At 41.7% G+C, this 26,857-nt stretch overlaps 1 protein-coding gene across 5 annotated transcripts in view; it reads left to right on the forward strand.

The window, feature by feature from the left end:
- LOC128758571 (ankyrin repeat and fibronectin type-III domain-containing protein 1) overlaps window positions 1–26,857 on the forward strand; it is a 141,792-nt gene that overhangs the window by 30,222 nt on the left and 84,713 nt on the right. For all 5 annotated transcript variants that reach the window (XM_053864653.1, XM_053864652.1, XM_053864656.1 and 2 more), the window contains one exon: window positions 9,286–9,524. In XM_053864653.1, coding sequence (XP_053720628.1) covers window positions 9,286–9,524 — 239 coding nt within the window. The remainder of the gene's footprint in view (window positions 1–9,285; window positions 9,525–26,857) is intronic.

Consider the following 26,857-nt stretch of genomic DNA (forward strand, 5'->3'; position numbering starts at 1 on the left):
AACACTTGACCTGAGGATAAGTGCATTGCTTTTCTGGCACAAAAGGAGAAGCAATTTCTGTCAGACGTCCTCAACGTTTCACCTTTTCCCTTTGACGGTGGGGTATTAAGCTTGTTGGGGTAACGTGAAGCTCAAGGACACTGAATGTGTCCTCTGAAAATAATGATTACAATTTATTACACCCACTGAACTCAGTTTAGGTTGACCTTCATGTTACGTGTTTTTTCCTGCTCTCTCCACTTTAGCCCAAGTTGTCAACAGTTTGAGCAGCAGCTTGTGTGGATGCACAAAGCTGTGGCGCTTTAGTCTGCCTCAGACTTGATCACTATTCTCTTGCTTGATGGCAATGTGGTCACAGCCATATGTTGCCTCAGTGACAGAACAAAAGGTAATCTTTGATGTGATCACGCGCACCATGTGCTGTCACCTGAGAACCTAACAGTGTAGAGAAGAAGGTAGTGGTTGGATACAGATGGTAGCTGGAGGAGTGGGACAAAAGTGCCACAAGGCAACTGCCTTTTTTGTTCAGTAGCTTCTGTAGAGTTGTCCTGACTGATTTTGTGTTGGATTTATTTTATTTATTATCGATATTTATTTATTTTATTTTTATTTAATGATAGACACCATACCAAATTCATTGTACTGATTTGTGCATGGCAATAAAAAAGAACCGTCGTGTGACCTCACAAGTGGTTTCAAGTGAACTTCTTAGTAAAGTCATCTTTTAAACTCATCCACATTTGTGAAAGCATACATCATGGATGTTATTTTCTCTTTTGTTTCTGTGTCATACAATCAGAATATGTCTGTTGAGACACACTTTAAGGTTGTATAAATCCACACACCAGCTCAAAGAATAGAACTGAGGCTTTGCACTCATAATGTATACATTATGGCAGCCCCCAGCATTTGAGTGGCCCTAGCATCGTTGTGTGTTTCTGGGTCTGAGCAATTCATTTCATATAGTAATCAGTATGAGGGTGTTTGCACTGCTCAACGTGGCTGAAATAACCGACCCAACCCAGACTGATTCAAGGGAGGTACATATAAGGGTACAGTCAGTGGCCAGCCTAGGCCTTCAGTGATGTCCTCCCGTGTCCGACTTCAAGCAAGACCTCTCATTGTACCATTATTAATGACACCACAGCTGGAACTTTAACAAGATTGTTTGAGCAGTTTGTTTTGTTTTTTTCCACTTTGTTTCAGTGCCTTTGATCACATGTGATTTCATCTTTAAAAAGAGATCATTTTTCTGATGGCGTAGTTTACAATAAATGTGGTGGAAACCCTGTTGTACACTCATTTGCAAAGTGGTATCAAAGTATCACTCCAACTGGATGGGCACATATTGCAGACAGCTGCTGCAGCGCGCCCCATCATTAACATATTAAACGTGAAAAAAATAAATGTCTAAAACGTTTGCACTCACAAGCAAAAAGCCTGCCGTAGCTGCATGATTGGAAGTGGTGAAGTGGCTCAATGAGGGCTGGAATGTCACTCAAAATCTGTGATTTCATTGGTTGTTTGCCCATAAAATCCATATATGTTGAAGCCACATGGCTCTGAGAGCAAGAAAAAGAGTAGCAGCTGGTCCTGAAATTACTGTAAGAGTATCCAATCACAGGACGCGTACGCTGATTCGATGGGAGTGAACGGGCAAAATCTGAGATGAGTTGCGATGGCAGCCGTTGGTTACAGAGTGCAACTGAAAACTACAAAAAATCCGTTATAGGTAAAATGAAATCGTGGTCGAATGAGGTGGTGCAAGCAGAGGAGAATTGAAGAGTCTGTTTTATTGGATTGAGTTGCACTTGAGACACGTCCTCTTCAGATCCAGCGGAGGTGTGTGTGTGTGTGTGTGTGTGTGTGTGTGTGTGTGTGTGTGTGTGTGTGTGTGTGTGTGTGTGTGTGTGTGTGTGTGTGTGTTTAAGCATATCTATACAAAGTCCCAACTTTGGCGAAAACACCCCCTTGTGGGGACCTTAGGCGTTCGTGGGGCCCTTTTTCTGGACCCCACTGGGTTAATCCTCAATAACCCTCAATATGTGTGTGTGTGAGAGAGAGAGTGTGTCTGGCTTATTGTGGCCAGACAGTGGGACAAATATTAGTATGTGAATAATCACCAAACAATCCATTATCTGGTTAGTCAGGTGGAGCCAAAAATACATTTGAATTAAGATCTGGAGGGACGAGAAAAGCTCTTGCTTCTTGGCAGTGGAAAGTTTTTACTTCTCAAACATAACATTGCTGTCTTTAAATCTGTCAAATATAAGTTGTTGTTGTAACAACAGCCATAAAAACAAAATAATCTCGCCCACTTATATATAATATTATTATTCATATAGCTCACTAAGTGTGTTCATTTTCACATAAGTTTTCTCCGCCTGTGTTATCTCTCCTCAAACGTCAGCATTGTATGCATGGAATCATTGTTTACTATGCACTTGACCCAAACTTATTGGCATGATCTATTTCGAAGCTGAGTTTTTGTATTTCACAGCTTTCTTCTGCATGTTTATTCCGTCCAAGTATTCTGCTACTTTGAAGATTTTCCCAAGCATAATTCAAAAATGGTGTCATCCTACAGTGTTGTAATCAAGAAACAACGTAGCATTTACCTTTAGGCGAGGTATGATTTGCAGCAGTGGCAAGCAACGATGAACCAAGCATAACATTTCAGTTGTTAGCCAAACAACACAATTAAACAAGACATAGATGAAATCAAATATGATTTTCTTTTAAATGACATTGTCAAAACATACACTCTATCCTTTGGATTTAGTCTTCTCTTGATATTCATTCAACAGTTTTGCACTGACCTACATTAAAAAAAAAATCCTTCACACTTTCCCTGGATAATTAAACACCAGTCAATTCTGCCTTTAGCAGCGTTCTTTCTTTTCTAAAATGGGCCATTCGCAAGTCTATCTTCCCTCAAGTCTTCACATCTCATCATTGCCAGACACTGTTCCAGCCACGTCCTGATTCATAAAACGTCAGCCATTGACTGCATCAATGGGGAGGACAACAGACACATTTTCCACTTTTGTAAAATGCCTTTTAGTTTTTACTCAATTCCTCTTCAGTTGATATTAAATACAGCAAGAGATGTGCCAAAACAGAGGTGTTTACAGTGGACCCAAATAAGGAGTCTTTGCAGACCTGGTCCTCAAAGGGCAAGGTGGTGCTGGTTTTTGTTCCAACCAAACAAACACACACAGTTTAGCCAATGAGGTGGGGGTGTAGCTGAAGCAAGCAACACCAGACTATCTAATTGCCCCCTGGTTTAATGTACAGTTCTGGAAGGAAAAGCAACGGACAGTGTGCTCACTGGAGGTTCGTTGTGGCGCCGCATAGCTGTAACCAAAAGAAATTCAGTCACCTAAATGGTCCGCACAGTGAAAATCGCTGACTATGCCACCAGAGCTGCAACACGAAAACGGTAGGTCCAAGAAATTGGAACTCAGGGGAGCAATGGACAAACTGGCCAGTATCTAGTCTGGAGACGAAATCATCAGGGACTCGTGCTGCTGATAACGCTGCAGTGGTCTGATGATTGTGCAATAGCCTCCAGCCGTGCGCCTCCATCTGTTAGAACACAAAAAAACAAGCAAAGAAACGGGAAGCTGCACTATAAAATAAAACAAATTACACCGGTACTATGACAAAAACTCTGATATCCATAACTTTTCTTAATTTTAAGCAGAGGAAGGCGACATGCTTTAAATAAATCTTCAATAAAATCATCAAGCAGATAAATCATACTTATGTTAGAAAATGCATGTGATTCCTACATTACTGATGTTTTCAAAAATACACACATACCACATACTGTTCTAAAACCTTTTGGTTTAATAAAGCTATGATGTTCATGTTGTCCATAAGAAGAAAGAGGAATAACAAATATAATAACTGAGGGAGGAAGAGCACATCTTTTGTATGAACAGTGACAGTGCTTTTCAATCTGTTACAGTTTGAGCACACGAGCAGAAATGTGGTAACTAACCATTGGCAACATGACATGTGAGTCAGCTTAGTTTTTGCTAACAAACAACTCCATTTCAGCTGCTCTAAATGATTACGTGAGATCAGCAGGAACAGAGTCGCAGGCACCACCTGTTGGACATTTTTGTAGTTCTTGTCACTCTTATAACGTCGTGAGCTGAGTAAATAGAAGTATTTCAAATTTGGCTTGATGCTCAGCTTCTCTATGATTATGTGAGATTGGATTTTGAAAAGGAAAGACATTGACTTGGGCCTCTTTAACTAGTGAGAGAAAATGAAATGAGTTGCAGCGCATGTTTAAGTTTAACGTGACTGACAATCCAGGCAACAAGGCTAGATTGGTCCTGTGAGATGTGAGCATGCGCAGGATATATCAGCACCTTAGACTGTCGACATTGTTACCATCCAGCTGTTGTTCTAAACACGATTTAAGTCATTCTCATTCTTTAACTGAGCCCTCCTTGGTGTGATCTGTGATGAAGTTTTACCTGCACAAAAACATCATCTTCTATTTATTATAGTGGCTGTTTCTACTGCAGAACCACGGAAATGCAGGAGACAGTTTGCTTTTCAGATAAATAATATGGTCTTTGCTCTGCTACATTTTGATACCCATAAAGCAGGCTGAGGCACAGACTGAGGGATGAAACATCTTTGGTGAGTCAATGTCAGATAGAAATGATCCCTATCCCTGATAAGTGTTGTTAAAAGCAGTTGCATTGACCGAATTTGTCTCTCACAAATCTAATCGAAGTTGATGTCTTCAATATTGAATGCGCTGCGGAACTGTTGGAGTTTTCTGGATGTGGGGAGTCCCTAAGGGACCGTTGGAGCTGTTGGATAGACATTTCTGAAATCACAAAAGATTATTAAGACTGCTGATACTGCACTATTGAGCATGATCAATAATATTCATCTGATCATGTTGTAAAGACAGTGTCAAAGGTTATAATGGGTTTTGTTCTCATGTTGGTGATGCCCCCTCCACAGAATTCTTGTGTGCCTTTTGTTTCGGCCCCAAATGTAACATTGACCTCGAGCAACCAACGGTAATGTGAAGTGTCCTCTAGACTGCACGCCAGACTGGCAGTCAACACCACTCGAAAGGGTGTTTCTCGCTGTATAGTTTTAACCCAAATGACTGTGAGCTAGTGTGTCTGTGGCTTTGATTTTATTATTACCAGGTGTATGTGTGCTTTCCAGTAAACAACAGCAGGTTCAGACGAATCGATGTATCAATGAAGGTTTGGTGAATAACTGAATGAGGCACTCTCCCTGTCCTCACTTGAACCCGCGCCGCTGCTTTCTCGATCTATGAGGATGTTATTTTCTCGGCAGAAACTCCTCTGTCAGAGGGAGCATCATGTCAACACTGGCTGCTTAAATCCAATCATCCCCGCCGTCCCTCTCTAATGAGCCTCGACTTAACAAGCCAGAGCTTTATTTATGCTACGGTCGCTGCCATCACCCGAGTCTGCCTCCTGCTTTACCTACGCGTTGCTCACTTGCAAATATCATTTGAGAGTCTCAAATCTCACATGGCCCCCTTGTTGCCTAGCAACCGCTGTCATCTACCATAATGCTGCTAAGTTTCCCCATCTTAACCCCCCTTTTCACCCACCTCCTCCTTTGTTATTCCTTCCTTGATGCCAACATTTCAGCAACCTTAAAGTTTAATAACCTGACTTTATTTACTGATTCAGTTATAATCTGGTATTAGCAGCAGATCTTGAAGTGTGAATTTCTGTATAAATCTGTTTGAAAAAGGAGCCGTGTGCAGCACAGATTTGGTCTTTTTTTTTACCCCTCGAAACAAGCACGGTAATAATAATATCTATATATATTTAATAAAAATATTGAATTACTTCTATTATTATTATGATCTCAAATGCATTCGAATTTTTGCATTGTTAGTTTTGTGTTGCTTTCTGAATGGAGCTGCAGATCAGTGCCGACGCAGCAGGAGATAAACAGGACACATTTGAACAAGTTCCCCTTACTCATTTGACATGGCGTCTGCAATCATAATAAGTGTCTTTGGAGAGAAGGGTGTCCTTGATTGCGAGATGTTGACCTTGAAAAAGACATCCAATGAAGCCGCTTTAATTGTTTTCTTCATCATCTCAGACTTTGGTCTGAACGTCATTTTTGGACCATGAAATGTTATTTGAATTTACATGGCGAACATGTTCTGTTCTCCTAATCAGGTGCATGAGTAAAGTCCTCTGTCTCTGTGTTGTCTGTGACTTTAAAGACCATGACCACAGATAAGTGGCGCACAACAACTCTGTTCAAGCTGTTACATCATGTTAAACACAATTTCTAAATGCAGCCATTTCATTCCTTGCTTGATCTTTAAACAGGACCGCGTATGGGATCCCTTGGTTTATGAATAGATGTAGAGTACTGTGTTAGCAAGATGAAACGTAACACTGACGTATGCTGAAAGGACCATGTTCATCCATTTCCGAATAATTCATTTTTAAAAATAAGCTCACACAACACCTTACCCTATACACATACTTAGTGGCGTACACGACAAGAATGAGGACAAGCGTGAACTGAGGGAGGAAGAGAATATGTCCTCTTGCTAAAATGACTGACATTTGTGATCCATTGAAAGCAGGTGGCACTCACAGGTCCAGCTCTTCTCCCATGTTTGCACTTCTTTGTAGTCCATGACTATCAGTCCATGTAAAGGGAGCATTTTGAGCAAGGCAGTCATTTTGCAGACTTTCATTTGTTATAACTCTGAAGTTACAAACATTTGCAACTAACTGGTTGGTGCTATTCTCTGCATTACTGGAGTTTTTAGATAACAATAGTTAAGTGCATGTGAAGATGGGTGGTACAGTAAATCATATCCACTTAGTTATTGCCCATTCCTGAAAGCTTTATTATTAGTATGTGAGATTTTATTAGTTAGATGAAAAACTGGATCTGAGGGGACTTTTAATTGTTATATCACTGAAGGACGTTTTTGCTCAAGTGTGTAGAGCATGATAGTGTGATAATTTTCACAGCTTACGTATGCTGCTCGCAGTGGATAATTTAGGCTCAATTTCTATCCTCAATGTGCCACCAGTAATTCTGCGATATTTGCTTCGACTTTGGGGGAGGTTAAACTGCTGTGCCTTGTAAGAGCAAACACTGGTCAAGCTAGTTTGGAATTGGCATGGCGAGTTTTAATTAAAACTGATGCAAAACAAACAAACAAAATCTGAATAAATCAAGGGTATCAAATACAGCTGGCCCGATTCAATGTTTTCCTGGTACTTGGGTGCCAATTTGATTTATATTGCAATTTTGTTTATATTTTTCCAATTCTTTGTTCACGTCAATGTATATTGCAATTGTGATTTATAAATTAAAAAATAAGTAATAAAAATTAGGGATGCTCCGATTGATCAGTTAGTGATCATGAGCGGCCGATTTCAGCGTGATCTGTGAATGCGAATCACTACCTGTCATTGCTGATCACAACAACCAATCCCGTGTGACAGCCAGCGCTCTGATGGAGCCCCGCTGGTTGTGATGTGACCTCTCCTCCCTACTCGGTGCTCACTCGGCAGCAGCATGTCTGCTGTGGAGGTTCTTTGAATCTGTCATTTAAAGTTTGCATCCTGCAGCAAATGCACTGAAAAATGCTGTGCAGGGAAGTGCGTTAAAATTAAACACGCCATTTAACGCAATAGCATTGAGAGTTTTCAGATTCACCAAACTGCGACGTTTAACGTCGAATTAAATGTTTTTTAGTTGTCCTTATGACTTAATAGTTGCTGCATTCTGCAAGGCTTTTTTCACCTACTTGAAGAAGTGTATTAATATGTGTCTGAATTAAAATGATTTCATTGTTCATGTTTTCACATCATGTACGCAGAATGTCTCATCATTTTGATTGCGAATTCATTGTCAATCCATGTGATCGGTATTGGTGATCAGTCGCAAAAACCCTGATCGGAGCATCCCTAATAAAAGGTTTTTTTTCCTACCCAACTAGGATACACACCTTCTCCAATCAGGTGTCTGAAGACTATAATACAGTGGTACCTCGGTTTTCGAACGTCCTGGACTTTGAACAAATCGGACTTCAACAAAAATTTTGAGATTTTTTTGCTTCTGATTTCGAACGAAAATGCGGAACGCGAACGCCCCCGTAAAAAGCCGGAAAAAACGTGTAACGTGTTGCGGATCGACCAGCTGACCCACGACACGCTTTGTTATTGTGTATAACGCAGCCTCCTTATTCAGACTTGTCCCGTTAGCTACATTTACGGACTGTTTTTTCTTCATATTGAGGTGTAAAACCTTTCCTGTCTCCGCACTGGACCGTGGTAGAGTGTCACAGGGGAGGTGCTCTCGACACCTCTGAGACTGGAGCGCTCACTCCAGGGTTTGATGTCCTGTTGTCAGCTGGAGCTGGGACAGGGATGAGGCGAGTCTCTTGGACAGCGCGTTACTTGGTTAATGACTTTGTCGCAGCCAAACTGCACAGAAGCGCACATTCAGAGCTGGACACGCACCGGGCACCTCTTCACTTCTGGAGAGACGTCACTCACTCGGCAACCCCTCCCACATGCAGCGGCCACACACATAGAGGAACAGTGCACCTGCAGCAGACACTCTACATTCACTCCTACAAAATTTTAAGGCTTGGAACGCATTATTTCTTTTTCCATTAATGGTAATGGGAAAAATCGATTCAGATTTCGAACAAATCGCTTCTGGAACGGATTGTGGTCAAGAACCGAGGTGCCACTGTACATTGATTGTCAGTCTGGTGCTGCTTGTTTTGCCTGACAACAGATTGGTTAAACTGTGTCTGCTTGACCGGTCGGAACACAAACATGCATCCATTGCGGCCCTTTCTGGAACAGTATGGACACCTCTGTTCTAAGTGGTGGCCGTTGTTGTATTTGTAAAGAGTATTATTCACTCTTGACAAATATACAAAGCACTTTATATACAATAACTAGGTGCCAGAACAGGTTCTGACAGTAATATTTTGGGGGCTAAATTGTTTCAGTGATTGAGAGCCTGCGTTATCACAGACCAAAGCGCAGATGCAGAAGGCGAGCGAGACGCCGTGGGAGCTGGATAAAATAAGCAATATCCAACTACTTCCCCCTTGGTTTTACAGCCCAGGACCATCGATCGCATAGATCAGGAGTTCTTGACCTTTTTGATCTCGGTGCCCACCTTTTCCAGAACAAATGGGCCAAATATGACTGACTTTGTCTCTCCCTACTTTATTCATTTCCCTTCACTTGTCTCCTCAAGGGGACCTGTGGCGTTTGGAGGATGACATGGAAGGCGAGGACGAACCGGGGAACAGTGGGAGCTCTGAGGTCCGGCCTCGTTCCCAGTCGCCCTTCTCTCACTTCCGAGCCCGTGCTGCCTACCTCCGCAAAAGTGTGTCGGCGGACGACAACCTGGACATGGGTTCGGACTACAACTCAGCAGCGGCTCCAGAGGTTGTCACTCGCAGAAGCAATAAGGGAAAGCTGAAGAGAAAATTTGTAAGTTTAAATTTTATTGTTCAATGGTTATAAGGTGACCCGACATGGATAAGCGGCTGAGGATGGAGTGATGGATGGTTACAAGGTGCACATCTACAGAAATTCTGTTGCCTGAAAATAAATATTCATCCCTATCGCAAATTGATTACTACTACAGTGTTTTACTCCCTGATAGTGTTGTAGTATTCCAGACTGATCTTGGTCTCGTGACTGGTCTCAAGGCCCCTTTTTTTGGGTCTAGGTTTCATCTTGGTCTCAAATGCATTTTTACTTATTCTTGTCTCGGACTTGGCATATTTATATTCAAGACTGGTGGAGAACACTTATTGAAGTAAACGGTTTTCAACAGCACCGAATCAGGCTTCTCCTGTTGGAGTGTGCATAGCAAACTCATATCAATAAATGAGATGAAATGTATTCAGCACCCATCAATTTGTCACAACAGTATTTGTTTGCTTCTTCTATAAATCATCAGGAGTGTTTACAAGAGTGGTCTGTGCCTAAAATGAGATCAGGACAATACATTGTTCTTGGAACAGATTGAAACATCAGTCATCAGGAGAAGCCATTCATCAAAAATAAAAACCGCAGATGTCCTTTAGTTTCGGGAGTCTTTCCGTCTATTATTGAATTGCAGCGAAAGATGATTTAAGTCGAAATCGATTATTGATGCATTTCATCTGCTGCGTGAAGGAGCATGATTAAGACTATGGAAGTAAGAAGTTACCTTGATACTTAAATGCAAGTGCAAGATCAAATATAGTATCATTATGAGTGAGAATTTTTTATCTTATTATTTTTTATATATTCCATTTTCCCCCGGTTACTGTTCCAGAAAATCAAGTGTTTTTTCATGGTTGAAATAACCTCTGTACATAGCTAAAAAAACACATTTTCTTCATACACAATCCTCAGCTTACTTTGTTTTGCTAAGGAAATATAATTTACATTTCTCATTCTTCAGTGAGTGAGTGCGGCGTGAGGCCACACATTCTCCCCAGCATCAGATAAATAACATGACAGATGGTCTGGTGGAGAGCATTGGTGTATATTCCCGCTGTGATCATGCTGCTTCCTCCCTCTGGCTGACCGGCACACTTCAGTCCTATATTGTGTCAGGCTGTAAAAACATGCACCAATAAAACCATTCTACTGCCTCATTATGAATTTGGAAGTGTTCACGGATGAGGGGTTTTGTCAGTCACGTGTAACATGTCTGCAGTGCAGACATTAAAATTTGAAGACGGCTGTATTGTTAGCTGGTCATTAGATCACGCAACCTGAGACCTCATTACCAGCATGAGCTTTGTAATAGCTTCTCCGATGTCACTGATGCAATGGAACACCGACAAAGTTCACGTGGGACATTCTCATGTCTCTTTGATCCACACAGCAATGAGGATGTCCGTCAATACTGGATGACAGAGCGATAGCCATATAGATATATATTGATTATAGCCGGTCTTTGCTGGTTAAAGATCAAACCAGGGAACACACAGCAGTCTACTTCTCTTTTAATCATCGAGACTGTGAAGTCAATTTGTAGCTGTCTGGAAAAATGGGAGAAGCACTGGACCTGATGGTGTGCCGCCTCTGCTTTGGGGTGAGACATCATTTTGGTATTTATTTCGCTTACTTCTGACCATCCTCTGTTCAACTTGGAGTTTCTTGGTGACGTTATGAAATTGTCTGTGAGGTGTTTAGTACCAAGGTGTCTTCAAGCTAATCTAATCTAATCTAATCTAATCTAATCTAATCAATGACGGTAGTCTAATTTATGTTATCAATGGTTGACCTGTACTATAAGTCCCACCAATGGAACTGCAGGTGCCTCAATGAACTGCCGAAGTTGAAGCTACAGTGCCAGCTAGCAGTGTGAGCCAACATTTCCACAAATTTGTGTATTTACTTGGCTTCATTTTCAGAAAAACTGGCGTGGTGTACGCGTTGAAACATGAACATGTATAGTCAATGTCGTGGCTATTCCATGCAACAGACTGTCACGCTACAAGATAGGGCTGGGGATGCAGCATGTTTTGGCGACAACAAGATTGCAGCTTCCATGCAATTATCTGAACTATTAAACACTCACGTTGAAAAACCTGAACATCAAACACACAGTGATGCATAGAGAGGGAAATTTCGTCAGCATGCAGGTAAGCAAAATGGAAGCGAAGCAGATGTTAGTGGTTGCTGGCATTCTATGATATTTCTGAACAGTTGATAGACCCTGAGATGATGGCTTTATTCGTTGAGGGGATACAAATCTGCCTCTCTAAGCTGCTGTTTTCACCTTGTCACCAACAAGCATTGCAAGATCGCAGTCAGTGTAAATGTACCTTTTGACCGTATTTGTATTTATTTATTTATCAATTTAATTCCCTTGCCTATCTGAGGTTGGGTTGCAGGTGCAGCAGCTGGAAAAAAGCAGCCCAGACTTCCCACTCCCCAGAAACCCCCTTCTGCTTTTCTGGGGGAATTTGTAGGCTTCTCTTGATCTGGTGTAGCGGCAGCTCTATTGTGAGTCTCTCCTGGATATGTCTATTGGAGGAGAGAGTAGTAACATGCATTGGCAGGAAAATCAAGAACTTTGCCTTTTGTCACAACTCTTGGCCACAGAAGAACTCCTTGTGACAGGGGACATCAACCTCCTCCTCCATCTTTCCCTAACTTGTGAATCCAGTTCTAAGATACATTAACTCCTTTACGTGGGGAAGGATCTTATAAACCTTCTGGACAAAGGCTAAGATTAAGCACTTCGACAACACAACAAATGCGCAGGCTTGTGTTGAGGGTGATCTCCTGGAGATCACAGACACACACCAAGTTTCACACTCAGACAGCTGTCCTACAACTTCACCACCAGACTGAAAGAATGGTCACCAGTAGAGGCATTTTGCTCAGAATCTAGAAGGGAACGTGTTAAACAGTTTTTGTTTGTTTGTTTAAATAAAGAGGCACTTATTATTTTTGCTTTTTAAGCGGTATGTGGTATTGCTTTTTCGTAACAGTTGCATAGTGATTTAATAAACGCAGGCAGGTGGCTTAGCCAGTTAATTACCCATTAAAATATTGTTCTCCCAAGGTGTTCAGGCCTGAGGGACAGGTGCACTTCAGCTCTGTGTGAGGAAAGTTTCCTGTTGACAAGAGAGCCATTAAAAATGTGTTCACAGCGGTCGGCTTATAATTACATTGAGTAAGTTTTGTTGTAGTTTTATATTCTAGGCATATACAAATTGCCAAAATAGATAACTTTGTTGATACATACACAAGTATAAAAGAAAAGAAATATATTTATTGATAGTTATTCTTTGTCTGGCTGAATGTTTCACGTTGTTATATGTGTCTGTTTGTCTGTGAAAGCCGACAAATACAAAGTGTTCCCGCATCAAGTTAAATGGCTGCGTCTGCTTGAGTACACACTGTATCATTTGTGTTGAATGGACGGCTGTAATGACATAATGCTTTATTCATGCATATCTGCAGCACTTTAGTCTGACACACTCCCTCTCTCTTAGCCTGATGACTCACTCGCCTTCTCCATTAAACAGAACAAGGGGGTCTCTGCAAATGTATTCATGAACTTGGAATAGTAAGGAGCTCAATCACCACCGGAACAAATTTCAAACTGCTTAGATATATACATAATCACACACTCCAAACAACACGGCAGGGCGCTCAGCAGCTTGAATGACACCAATAATATCTTGCCCATAGCTTCGGTCAGATGGCTTTTTGCTTTCTTCATCGGTTGAAGAGATGCGCAACTGTTTCCTGTGGTTCGCTGTCGACTTTGTTTGACTTCAGTAATGCTTTGAGGAAACTAGCTTCACAAACGCTCGCCTCATGATCCAACATCCCACAATAGCAGGAGAACGGTCTGCATAAATATAGCTGTTGGGGGCTGAATAGACAGCAGAGATTTGAGGTGACACAGTGTTACCTTTTTTGCTGATGTTTTCAGCTCAATATTGAGCAAAGTCTGACTACGCTGACACACCGCCCTCCTGTTTATAGTATTTGGTTGTTGTGACTGGTAAAATTGAAAAAAAAAAAGCTTCTAGAGCATCTAACATACTGATCATCTGAGTGTTTTGTAAAAAGGATATTGGACCCACATTGAACACAGCAGAATGTTTCTCTTTGTTCTCAAAAATCCTCCGCCACACCCACTCAATTGGTCAAGAGCAAACTTTCATGTCTATGTCTTTGCGCACGGGTGCGGTCAGGAACGCCTCCATTAAACTATGAAATAACCACACCTTTCCCTAAAAACCTTCTCTGCCGGACAGATCTTTCGTCCACAGGAATCCGGCTTTTTCAGTTTTTAAATGAAAAGAAATCATTTATTTCAGTAGTTCAGCTTTTTAGAAATACACAGGTTTTGTAACAGCAATCCGCAACCATCATCATCAACACCAACCCAAGAAGACTCGTAATAATAGTGCAACCTCATCGATCCAGACCATTGTCTGTGTCCACGACTCACTCCTAAGGTGCCACATAATGGATTGTCAAGTGGACGTTTTCATCCCAGGGCGACGTGGAAGACAGCCTTCTGAATTGCGTGTTGACACACTAGTGTGCCTCCCTCGCGGCATTTCCTGACAGCATAGGTAGAAATTTACCAGACTGCAACACGTAAAAAATGGGGAACTACATATGTCATTGTTGTGCTTAATTTGAGAGCTTATGATTATCATCCCCGGTCCTGAGCTCAACCACTCTTTTTGAGTGTCAGGAAATGCTGTGTGAGGAGAAAGGTGCTTCCTTTGAAACCCTAGTGCGTCGACATTGAAAGTGAAAGGCTGACTTCTGCATCAACATGCCCATTTGACAACCATTGGCTTGTGACACCTTGGGCATGACAATGTGTTGGTTTTCCCTTTCCGAATTTCCCCACTGTGGGACTACATCTGATCTAATACTATTGTGTGCACAGTGCTCAGCCTTCTTAATGCACTTTCACTATGCTGTCTTCTTTGTTTGTTGTGAGAGCCTTAAAATGCCACTTTCAGCGCTGGCATGTGTGCCACTAGTTTTTAGGTCATTCTTTGTTGATTCGTCTGCCTGAAACATTTTTTGGAATGGCAGGGAAAACGATGTGTCTCCAAAATACGCCTCTCCATGTGGACAAGGCCACAGTTGCTAGAGCCAGTGCAACTCCTAGAACAGGGGTTCTTAACCTTTTTGATCTCGGCGCCCACATATTCCAGAACAAACAAATCTGGGGTCATACAAGGAAAACAACTCATTCATTACCACCATATATGTAAACAAACCAAAACCTTGTGAAATGACATGAAACCATGTGATCATCGCAAATATATATATATATATATATATATATATATATATATATATATATATATATATATATATATATATATATATCAAAATTACTAAAGACAAAAAAGGAGAAAAAATACCCTCTGTGCAAACTGAGAAAATTGGAAAAAACTGTACATCATGAATACAATTCTGAATAAAATGAAAGTACTAAAACTACGTCTAAATATCATAAAATATTTTCTTTTCATATATAAACTCTGAAGAAGATAAGTGAAGTGTAATCACCATAAAATGTTCTAATTAATTTTAAAAACTACTCCAGGCGAACAGTGTTTACTGTTGGAGGCGCCATCACTTCACCATTTTTTCTTTTCAAGAAATTCTTCATAGTTGGTAACTATAGTAACAAATTTGCAGCTGTCATACTACTGTCACCATATGTGGCAAGTGTATCAAAACTGAACATCTCACAGCCCAAAGGTGTAGAACAAAAAACATCTAGCGGCCCTCTAGGGGGCACTCGCAGTGGTGAAGAGTCACTGTCGTAGATGACGCAGGTGAAGCATACACTTAAACCCGTGTGATGGAGAGGGTGGACACCTTTACAGTTTGCTGTTGTTATTGTCAGTTCGGCTGGGTGTGTTTGATTGTAGCAGGCTGTTGTGCTCACTTTGTCACTTTCCTTCCACTGTTATGAAAAGGCTGTTAAGGCAGTGGGTGCGACCAACACCAATGCCTTATGAAGCTAGCACCGTTTCCTGTCGACCTTTGCTGACATGCAAAAGGGTGACTGACATTTTTGTCATCTTTTTGACGTCCAATTTATGGACATCAAGGCAGAGTTTAATAAAGACGCAGCCATGTGGCCTTCAGGTCGCCATTGCACAGTACTAATTACCTCTCATTATTAATTAGCCGCAAGCTGGGACCTCTGTGGAGTCAAGCCGGTGGCATCTGCCCCTTCAGTCATCTTACACTTCAAATGCTTTGTAGGCCTGCTCTTTGTTCTCATAACCAAGACCTTGGCTACTTCGTTCATTAATAAGTAAGAATTGAAGATGAACTCCTCGTAAATTTGTCCTTTGGGGTTTGGCAGGACATGTATGTATTATACAGTAATTTCTTTGTTATATTACAACCTATTACATCTGAGGAATGTGTCTTTTGTTATTTATTATTATTATTATTATTACTATTATTATTATAATACCTTTAGTACATGTTATATCATACAATACATATAAATATATACTGTGTAGTGCAATAGTCTATAATTGCCTATAGAATTGCTTCAGTATACTACTGTAGTACTAGTATCCTTCAGTCAGTTTCGGTTCTTGCCACTTGAGGGCAGCACAGTTCCACTCAAGACTGAGTCCTGTTCTGGCTCCTCCACGTCGCTCATCCCAGTGTTGCCTGGTGTGTGTTTGTGGCTCAACTGTTACCTGGGTGGTGCTTGAGGTTTCACGCTTGTGACTCATTCATTCTGAGGTGACGAGCACACAGACGCCACATTGAAAGGCTCCAACAGTCACCGGAGCCGGTGTTTACAGCGGAACTCCCGCTAGTGTTAGTTATCTGTGAAGAATTATTGATCAGATTGCACCTCACCCGAAAAAGTGTAAGAGGAGACACATTGACTTGAAAGTGAGGCCGTGGTCTTTCTCAGTCAAGAAGTCAACTTCAGGAATTGAATGGAATCAACTTTTGTCAACGATTCCTCCCAACTTCTGCACTGAGCTTTTTCATCCCGTGTTGTTTCAGGCAACAGATGTCAGATGTAAAGGCTTTCAGATTAAGACTTCATTTATATGTTATCGAGATTTAACAAATCACCGTCTCTCCACTCCTCCTCCGCAAAAGTCCTGACCCAGTTTAGCTGCAGATTGTCTTGATATGGTTCTTAATAATTCACGACTTGTAGGAGTATGCAGAACTCCTGCCCTCGGGCACAGGCTATTTTTTAAAGTGGTGCATAGCTAATTCATTCTGGCAACTGTTGTTCCAGTTATTTGACCTGTCTCAGGTATCATCACCTCAGTCACAACAACCTACCTGAACTTTGAAGTGTGGACTTGGAGGTGCACCTCTTGGTGCGGTCTGTGTTGCCACCGTGTTTCAATTGCTTGGGTGTTTGTTTCCTGTGGAATCTCTCGGCTCCTGTCGATCCACAAGATTACAAGCTGGACTGTTGCTGCAGTCCATCACCACGTCGGCGTGTTTTCTCCACTCTTGGTTTCTCTGCTCCCTCCACCATTCAGAATTCATCCAAATTGAGCAGAGGAATTGCATCATTTGTGTGTAATGTGTGCTCTTGCTGCTATATAGAACCCAGTCTCTCAGCAGCTGTTCATCTGTTTTGATGATGGGGCTCCGAGCAAGCCCTTTTCCAAACAGAGGCTCACACACTGGCTGTGTGAGGTTATTTCACATGCCCATGAGCCAGCAGACTTAGACCCCGCGGAGCCATTTGAGCATAGTCTGCCCAGTTTTAGAGGCGCTGTCGAGTGGAGCATCAGGAGAAGATACCTGTTTGAATGTGTCTGGGTACTCACCTCACACCCCTTTGATCAGCAGGGTATTCCTGGATCATCTCCAGAGCCACGCTCACTTTAGACATCGCCGTTCTCTGTCAGATACTTTGGTTCGTGCCTTAATACATCCTTATCCTAAATACATTCGTAGAAATCCTTCAACGCAAAGTCTATCTTTTCTGTGATGGGCAGCGAGCCAAAAAGAGAGCATATGTCACTCTACAGCCGGCAAGTCGAACTGAAGGCCTCATCCAGCTGGCTCTGTAATTATATATGGGCTGTGAAATAATTCCATAATGTTGCTCACTAATGGGCTGCCAGGGAAATGCACTGCTGCCATTCAAACATAATATGATAATGAGAGCGAAATGTTCTGATCATATTGGACTAAACTCATTTAATCTTCTCCTAGTGATATTTAGTGCTATGTGTCCGTCCGTCTGTTTGTCCGTTCGTCGCCATCACTGCTGTACAGTTATAATGAAAAGGTTAATCATTGTCTGAAGGTGGCCCCATGATTCATCTATAAAACGCTATTAAGACAATTTGTCTTTGCAATCCAATTCTGCCAGTGACCCACTAACTTCCTTGCTTCGCAACGGCTGGAAGATCTGACCTCCTCACCCTTCTTGAACTTCACTGACACAGGTCCGTTTGAAGGAGGATGTCAAGCTTAGATGGGTTGATGTTTGAAGCCTCTACCGTTGAGGCTGAGGTTATAATTTGTTCTTGATGTTCTTCAGTGTCTCAAAGGCCTTTGACTCTTCAACATCCTGTTTGACACTGAGGCAGCCTTGGAGCTAAGCAGTTGTCCATGGGGACATGTTATTTTAGTGGAGAAATATGGAAGTTTGTGTCGTTGAACAGGCAAGTGTTGGAGGAATTTAGGATTGTTGGTTTGGTTGGTTGGGTGGATAGAGAAGGTAAGAAGTTTTTAAAACTGTGGCGGACCCCCAACACAACACAACACAAGTAGTGATAGAGAAGGCAAAGTTTACTGAAATGATGAATGATGATTTTAATGATGTTATGATGTTTCTTTCCGTAATCACATCCACCTCCATGATGCATTATATGCTGTCCGGTTGTTTCAATGTTTTCACTTTGTCACTTTGTCAGTGGGGCAGGAGTGAAGCTGTATGGCCAAGGTTTCCACTCTCTGAGTGCTTTTCTTGTTTATTTCATTATTTTATGTCCATATTTTCAAAAATAAATAAATAAAAAACCAAATGTACTTTTGGGACAGCAGACACAGGCTTGCCGGCTCAGATAGCCCAGTACTGCCCGAAGACGGTATGTGCTTATAATGAGGCATCAAATAACTTTGTTACCGCAGTGAAATTTAGTCCATGGTGCTGATGAGGTGGCTCAGATGTAAAGCTATAAATATGCTTTCAGATAAACATTTCTCAAACTCTTGCGCAAAAGGCCGAGTGAAACATTTGTGTTGGGAGTGGTGCTGGCTTCAGCAGCGGTTGTTTTTTTTTTCACCCCTTTTGACTTTCTTGCTGAGAAATTATTAACATGTGTTATTATAAGACACATTAGCTTCCTTGAACTTCCTTCTCTCCCTCCTCATTTGTTTGCTTTAGAAGCCACCGTGTTTTTGAAGCAATCCAGTACAAAGCAAACATGATCCGCATCACCTGCCCTGCTTGCTTCATGATTCCAAAGAGACGTCACGTTGCTACACCTTCTGCCTGTTGATCTGTCTCTCTGATTATCACCGCGGACTGTTTCCTGACTGCTCGCTCTGACCTGGGCTTAATTGCCCTGCTGCAGTTTCAGCTTCAGCATCCCACCAGCTGTCAAACAGATCAGCGCCAGTTGAAGTTGACCTTAAGTGGTGCTGAGTCAGGGCAAGAGCCCCGATCTGGAGTGGTTCTCAGGATCTAGGGCCCTCGGGCACAGAAGGAGGGCAAAAGCAGTGTTTTGAGTGCGCCAAATCTCCTGTCCTCTCTGCTCCGCACTCTCAGCTCTCGCTCCATTCTCTATCCCCCTTTTCACTCTCCTCTACCCCCTCTAGACTCTCTGTCTGCTCTGACACTGGCCCTAATAAGGGGGGTGTGAGCTGGACTGTTTATTTGTGTGGTGCGAGGTTAAAAACTTCCCCCTTAATTGACATTCCGGTAACACTTTCCAATAATGGGGCGAGCAATTTCCTTGAAATTGATGTGTGTCCACCACAAGGAAAAACACTGCTTCTAGCTTTCACTCACCCGTAGTTGACCTGCACTTGCGCTGTGTTTTGTCTAAATGCAAGCCTGTGTGTGTGTGTGTATGTGTGTGTGTGTTCTCAGCGTGAGAAATTGTGAAAATGCTTCATTACCAATGATACCTGTAGGTTGCAGTTGAATTTGTGAACTGAATGTAAAAAAAGTGACCTTGAAATCTTATCATTATTGCTTATAATGTTGTAGATGTGTGTGTTACATGTTTCACTTATCACTTTTTTTCAACTATCAGCTTTTTTCCCAGTGCAAACACAGTTCGAGTCCAAACGAAACTTCTTACACTGCCAGTATTGTGTGTTGGATAACCTCTTGAGACCCAAGTTCTCTGTGCTATCGGTCAATGGAAACAACTGAAGTGGTCAAGAATACCTGTGTGCATAGCTTCTGGGTTATTACTACTTTATTACTATTATTATCTTCGTCACTGCTTAAAATAGTGAGGAAATTTTGCATCATGAAACTGTTTTTTTCTGAAACATTCAATGGCATCTTTTGAACTGGCCTTTGGTAGCTACTGTAAAAGTGTACTTTCTACTGACATGGTGGTAAATCTTATTGCACTGCAAGGTGGAGCAGGGCAATTTCTAAATACAGCTATCAGAAAAAAAAAAGATGGATCTGAAAGTGTGCACAATGATCATTTTGTTGTGACGTCACTGCCACACATTCTTTTGAGGCATACAAGCGAATGAGGGCGGTGATAGTATGTAGTCATGTAACCTGTAAAGTAGCACATTACGCATGTTTTAATGTGTCAGAGGATTGAAATAAACATTCATTCATCCTCTTAATCCATAATTACTTTTGTATTATTGTACCTTTTTGATGCTGATGTGGCATTTGCCTTGGAAGGATTGAGTCATTTTAATTTGGATGTTTTGTGCCTTGGAATGCAGTATCTTAGATGCCATATAGCAACACAAACAGCAGTCCTGGGCTCCAGTTGATGTCATCACTTAGCTTGTGTGTCCCAGACTGATGATTAGTACTCATAATTGTCCTTTTCTCAGCACTGTGGCAAGTGAGAAATACACCAGGTGTAACTGTGTAACAAATGAAGAGTCGAAAGCCTCTGAGCTTCTTTTGCTGCCGCGTCCATGGCTAACTGAAAAGGTGACCACTGGATGTGACCGGCGGTGCAGTGATGGTTGCTTTTAAATATGTGTGTGGCGTGGAGGGTGAGGAAAAAATAGGGGTGGGATTAAGACACTGTTTCTGACAATAAGTCGATCGGTAAGTGTGATAGATGTGCGTGGAATGTATGTCTATGCATGTGTGTCTGTGTGTGGCTGGCTGGTTCCTGTCCTTGTCATTCTGTCTGCCACATTCCCTCTGATGTGGTCTGCGGCTGCGGCTTTCACTATGGAGGGGGATCGCCACTGCACACACTCATACTGTTCTCACATGTCTGTGTAAACACACATTGCACACTGGTATGCAGTCACATTCTCAGAATTGGAGAAGCACATGCTGCACGCACACACACACACTTTCAAAGTCAACCCCTGAAGGATGTAACACACCAACGCGGCATGCCAAAGTGTCTGAGCGGACGCCGAGGCGCACTTGTAGACTCACACACACACTGCGCTAGACGCCATCCGTGGTGCTGGTGGGCTCCCACAATAAGTGGTTAGTTAAATAATATCAGAGACAGATGTTGGCTTGGATCCCATCAAACTTGTGTGCATGTGTGTACTTGATTTGTGTGTGTAATAGACAGGACTGGTGCTGGGAAACACATGTCCGTGGAAATATCGCGCATATATATTAACAAATCCACCGGTCATTCGGGATGTAAAAAGTATAGCTAGGTGTATTAGATGGCAACACATTTGGACATTTTAAGACATGCCAATTCCAAATATACTGTATGTATATTCAGTATTAATTCTGAGGCCAGAATTTTTACGATGCTAATTCACTGGAAATATTGTGTATGCGCTACTCTTTATTGTTCATGATTCTTTCTATCTCTGCAACAGGCTCAGAAAATATGCAAGGCAATTTCAAACTAATGAGAAATGCTGAAAAATATCAGAAAAAAATGTTATTAAATTTAAGATATTTGTGTCAAAAAATAAAACAAACGAGGAATAACACTTAACATTTCGTCACAGAACTATCAATCAATCAAAACAGGAGGTTGCATGGTTGCAGTTTCATGACTGCATGAATTCACATTACACCGTACTAATTTCTCAATTTCTTACGCATTTCTATGTCAGGTTAATTCGGAATTTCACTCCGGCTGTCCTCAGAACAGCGCAGTTTTTGGTGACAGTGGCACAACGCTCCTCCCATTCAGTACGTTATTCTACTTGTTCAGGAAATAACATGATAAACAGCACGGACTATGGTGATATTCAGCTCTGAGATTCTGTAATTTATAAATGAGACACAAGTGAATACATGATATAGATAAGGTATGCCCTGTTGTCAAATACTGACCACTGTGGGCCAGGTGATGAATCGATCTGTGAAGGAAGGGCTGGGTCAACAGGCAAACCTTTCTATCTCTTACAGTCACTTTTGGTCACAAGTTCTGGGGAGGATTGGCAGAACAAGACTGGAGGCACACACAACTGAATTCGTTTTTTTTAATTATATTTAGGAGCTTATTCATTCTGGAGAGGCTCAGATTAGAACCGTTGCTCCTAGATGTCTCAAAAATGCCTCCCTGTATATATGAATAGGAGGTCTCCTGGCAGATCTAGGATGCACTGGAGCAGTCTATATGTCCAGACACAAGAGGCAAAGCTACAGTTGTGTTCAAATGGGAAAATGAGCTGCGATTCGTACTGGAGACTAAAGTGTGGGGTCCCTCAAGGATCAACCTTAGGTCCAACATTTTAAATTAATACATGACTTACTGAATTGAGCATTGGGATTATAATTTCTTGTCAACTCTCATGTATAGTGAGGTTTTTTTCTTTTCTGTATTAAAATTTTTTTTAAAAATTTTATGGATTGGTTACAGTTCACATGGCCTACTACCAATTATTAACCCATTAATGTCCTAAAGTAAAGGGAGAATTCTTGCTTTTGGCGTGTCTGCTGCAGTTAATATGAAGGTACCTATCAGACTTCCATTCTCATTATTTTGGCATCATGGCTTTGACATGAACAGTTTTATAAAAACAGCATAGTCATACTCACATGCACCCACCAACAGCCCTGAACACATCGTCTGTTTACTGATGCCTGGTGGTCACATGGTGAATTGGCCATTTGGTGTGCTGTATGTTTATTTAAACAAATCTAATTAACATCCACTTTAATGAGATTCCTGACTCCAAATGCACCAGCGGTGAAATATGATGTGTATCGTCAGGCGGCAACAGAATGGAGAAGAAGGATGGAAGAATTTATAGCTAACTACGACTAGACTTGCTCAGTTGACAACACAAATAAACAGTGTTGAGTCTTTACCGACCAGTGTCCAGTCATGACCCCCCCATTCCTGCGTCCATTCATTCGTCATGTGATCAGCCATCCATCTTTTTTAATATCCCTACCCCACGCTCCTAATAATTTTGCTTATGCTTACTTACCTAACCATGTTTGTGTGCGTCTGTGTGTGTCTGTGCTGTCGTACAGAGGCTCAGTGTTTCCCTACTCTTGGATTTGTTTACTCTTATGACATGTTGAATTTAGGCTGTTGATTAGTAAAGTTTGTGTTCACTGAGTCACGATGCTGCGCCGTCTGAAATGTATCAGGCTTTCTTGTTAGTCCATGTGACCTTTCTTAGCCACTTTAATGACAATTTGCTGAACATGAAAACAGTTTAGTGCAGCAGATAGGCAATGTTGGTCACATTTGGGAACCATCTCTAGCTGGGCAAAGACTGAAAATATTCCAGTGCATGTGTAATTTATGTGTTTTAAATTCAGGTATTTATTATGTATCTCTATAACCCAGGCGTGGGCCATTAAATGTCCTCGAGGGCCACATTTAATACTGTTGTAAGGAGCCATCAAGTCCAATAATGGAGGCATCAGGAAAAAAAAAATGGTGAGATGATGGGAAAACTATATGGAAAAAAAAATCAAGTGAGGATGTGATGCATAATTCTGAAATTACGTAGTACAAGATAAAAGGAAATATTGTTGGCTGTGTCATTTAAAACACGTTCCATGTAAAGATCCTCAGCGTGACTCATCCATTTCAAAATGTAATTTCAATGTATTTCAAGGAACAAGAAATGGTCTTGAAATAGTTAACTGTTAAGATGAATAATTTCAAAAAATAAAACAAGGAAGTTAGATTTCAGTTGCAGTCACTATTTTATAAAATACACTGTTGTCAGTTTTAAGGTTGTACTCTGACTCCAGAAGGGCCGCATTTGGCCCAGGTCTGCAATGACCCAATGCTAGTTACACTTTACCCTAGAAAAGACGACAACTACTCTCTGAGCACTGCACATAGCTGAGCATGAAGAGCATGAAGTGGCACTGTGTGTGGGGTAACAACTTGCTCATCCAGATTATCATTAGTTACGGTTTCATCATCAGTTTATCATTTGAGTGACACAGTTCATTATCTGCTCTATAAGTCTTTGTTTGGTGGAAACAGTTATAACAGCATGTGTCAGGGCGGATGTTGATGATCATCATCATGAATGTCTGCTGTCTGAAGCATCATCCACTCCTTGGGGACCTGCTGTTTCTCATATTCGGCAAGCCTGTCTCTTTAAGGTGGTGTTTGTTTATGCTCGGCTCAGTGAGACCTGTGCAAGCTCAATGCTAGGCTCCTTTCATAGGGGCTCCATTTTGTTCTTAATAAAATGGCACTCAGTGGCCGAGGGACTGGCAGGCACCCAGCTCCCTGGGAAACCAAAGAATGCTGGCCTTCATTTAGCGACAAACAGTCACTGCCTGAGGAGGCTAGTCCTCCACTCCTCCTGCTCAGCTGTGTGTGAGTATTTGTGTGTGTCACTGTGGAATGGGGCCATGGTTGAAGGAGCGAGGTATGGTTTGCTTGTAGCTCTCTGTCTTGTTTGACCCATGGTGTCTATCTGCGTGCTCCCCTGTTCTGTCCACTTAAAAACAAACAGCACCACTTCTCAACGTCCTCTGCCACTTGTCCACTCATCTCCGCATCACTCAGTGTGTGAATGGTGGGAACAGACAAGCTGCATGTTAAGAAGGGAACAACCTCTCCCCCTACCATCTCGAGTACAGTCTCATAATTCTGTAGATCAGAAGTGTGCCGATCAGTGGGCGACTTAAAGGGGACCTATTGTTCTCATCTTGTGTGTTCTAAAAGTTATCTACAGTGTTAGCAAGAGGAAGCACCATCTCTACTTATGTTGTCGTTTGAGCGAACGATCCTCATACCTTTCAGAGTAGTTTTAAAATTAAACCTACATGATACGTTACCTCCTATGCGATCCATTTGTTTCGTGACATCGTGTGGAGGATATGCGCCCAATATGTTAAGGTATTTGAATAAACAAAAATACATTTGTTTATATTTAGTATATATAGATTTTTTTGTTGTACATCTTTCTGATATTTATTTATTTTTGGACATTTTTGGAAACCGGAGGCCTCAGACCCAAATTTTGTTGCCATGATATAGTGATATGTTTTTGTGCAATGACAATAAAGAAAGTCTAAGTCCAAGTCTAAACCTAATAAAAAACCATTCCTATAAAAGGGAACAGTTCTTCTTTGTCTTTATTTCATCTTTTCTATCTGTCTCAGTGTTATGTCTTCTCCGTCTTTCTTTCTTTTCCATCTGGGGTTGTCACAATTCGTCATCCTCCTCCACCTTGACTTATCATCCTTACTAGTCACACCTCTTTATGTCCTCCTTTATGTCATCCTTCAACCTCAGTGATTGTCTTCATCCTCTTCTTTTGCTTGGCTCATGCATTTCTAACCTTCTTCCTCCAACAATCTGCCTGTTTCACTCTCGTCTCTCTCATCCGGGCCTACTAAACTTTGTCTCCAGACTTTTCACCATGATCTGTCACCCTGATGCACTTGTTTCTAGTCTTGTCCTTCCTAGTCACACCCAATGATTCTCTCAATGTTGTGTCTTCTTATTTTCTCTCGAATTTGTGTATCATTTGTGCAGCAAAAGACAGTTTTTTGATACTTTTTTAGAAAATCAAAAACATCAAATTACATTTTGCTCAGCGGGATGACAGGAGGCAGGAGTGCTCCGGATCTTGCCAGGACAACCCAGTCAAAACTGAGAAAGTAACTTTCTCATACTTACATTATGGGTAGAACTGCGGTGACTCTGGGTTATTGGTTCCGTAAAGGGCCATAGCAGGAGCAGGTTTTGGTGGTTCGCCTTAACACCATCCAGGTGTCTTCATACTGTAACCAGTGGATTTTCAGTCTGGTGTTGCTTGTTTCAGCTTACACCTCATTGATTAAACTATTTGACATTTAAACAAAAATTTGCACAACCCTGGCTATTGGTGGTCCAGGTTGTCCAGGTCTGATAAATAGGATAGTGTCTGTTTCTTATTTCATTATGACCCTAAAAATGTCATGAATACCTGTACAGAGTTACTTGGCTCACAGAGAAGATAATCTCAGGCAAAAACACAACGTCCTAAGCAGAGCTAATAAAACTGGAAGACGAGATCATCTATGCCACTCACTATCAAAAAGGCATGAGGGATCAATTAAAAGAAGTAGGAAGGAGATGGTGAAATCATGATGAGGAAGATCCGTGTGGAACTCTGTTTTGTTTCAAACATCTGCTAATGTGACACAGAAGACAGTCTTGGAAACAATGAGTCAGCCTAGATTGGGCCTGTCGCCACTATCTGCGCAAAATGAGACTGTCTACACACTGGAAGTCAGCAGCTTAAGCAGCGTAGTGTAGCTTTCCACTGTTTTCCTTTCTTGATACGAGGACAGTGTGACGCTGGTGTGGTGAGTATCGCTGGCAGATAAAAGTTGCGGCTTCATTTAGCTGAGGAATTGTTATGTGCCCTAGTTTCAATGCCTTCACTTGTGCTGTCTCTCAGATTAAGTCAATTTCAGAATAGCTTCTCAGTGTCTTGCAAGGTTAAAACAGCCTTCAAATAAACCTGTGGACTGTCTCGGAGTGAGCAAGGAATTCAGTGCCACCGTTAAGGCGCCAATGTTGCAAAATTTTGACAAAGCCAAGCTGCAAATATCAAACTAGATGCAGTTGCTACTTCACACAAGCAGATGGTGGACACCCATAACTTCAGTCAGAGCAACATTTGTGGGCGTGGTTCTATGAATGTTTTGGAGTGAATGAAGGTTGAGGTTGAGTCTG

Source organism: Synchiropus splendidus, chromosome 5 (assembly GCF_027744825.2).
Source record: "Synchiropus splendidus isolate RoL2022-P1 chromosome 5, RoL_Sspl_1.0, whole genome shotgun sequence".
NCBI lineage: Eukaryota > Metazoa > Chordata > Actinopteri > Syngnathiformes > Callionymidae > Synchiropus > Synchiropus splendidus.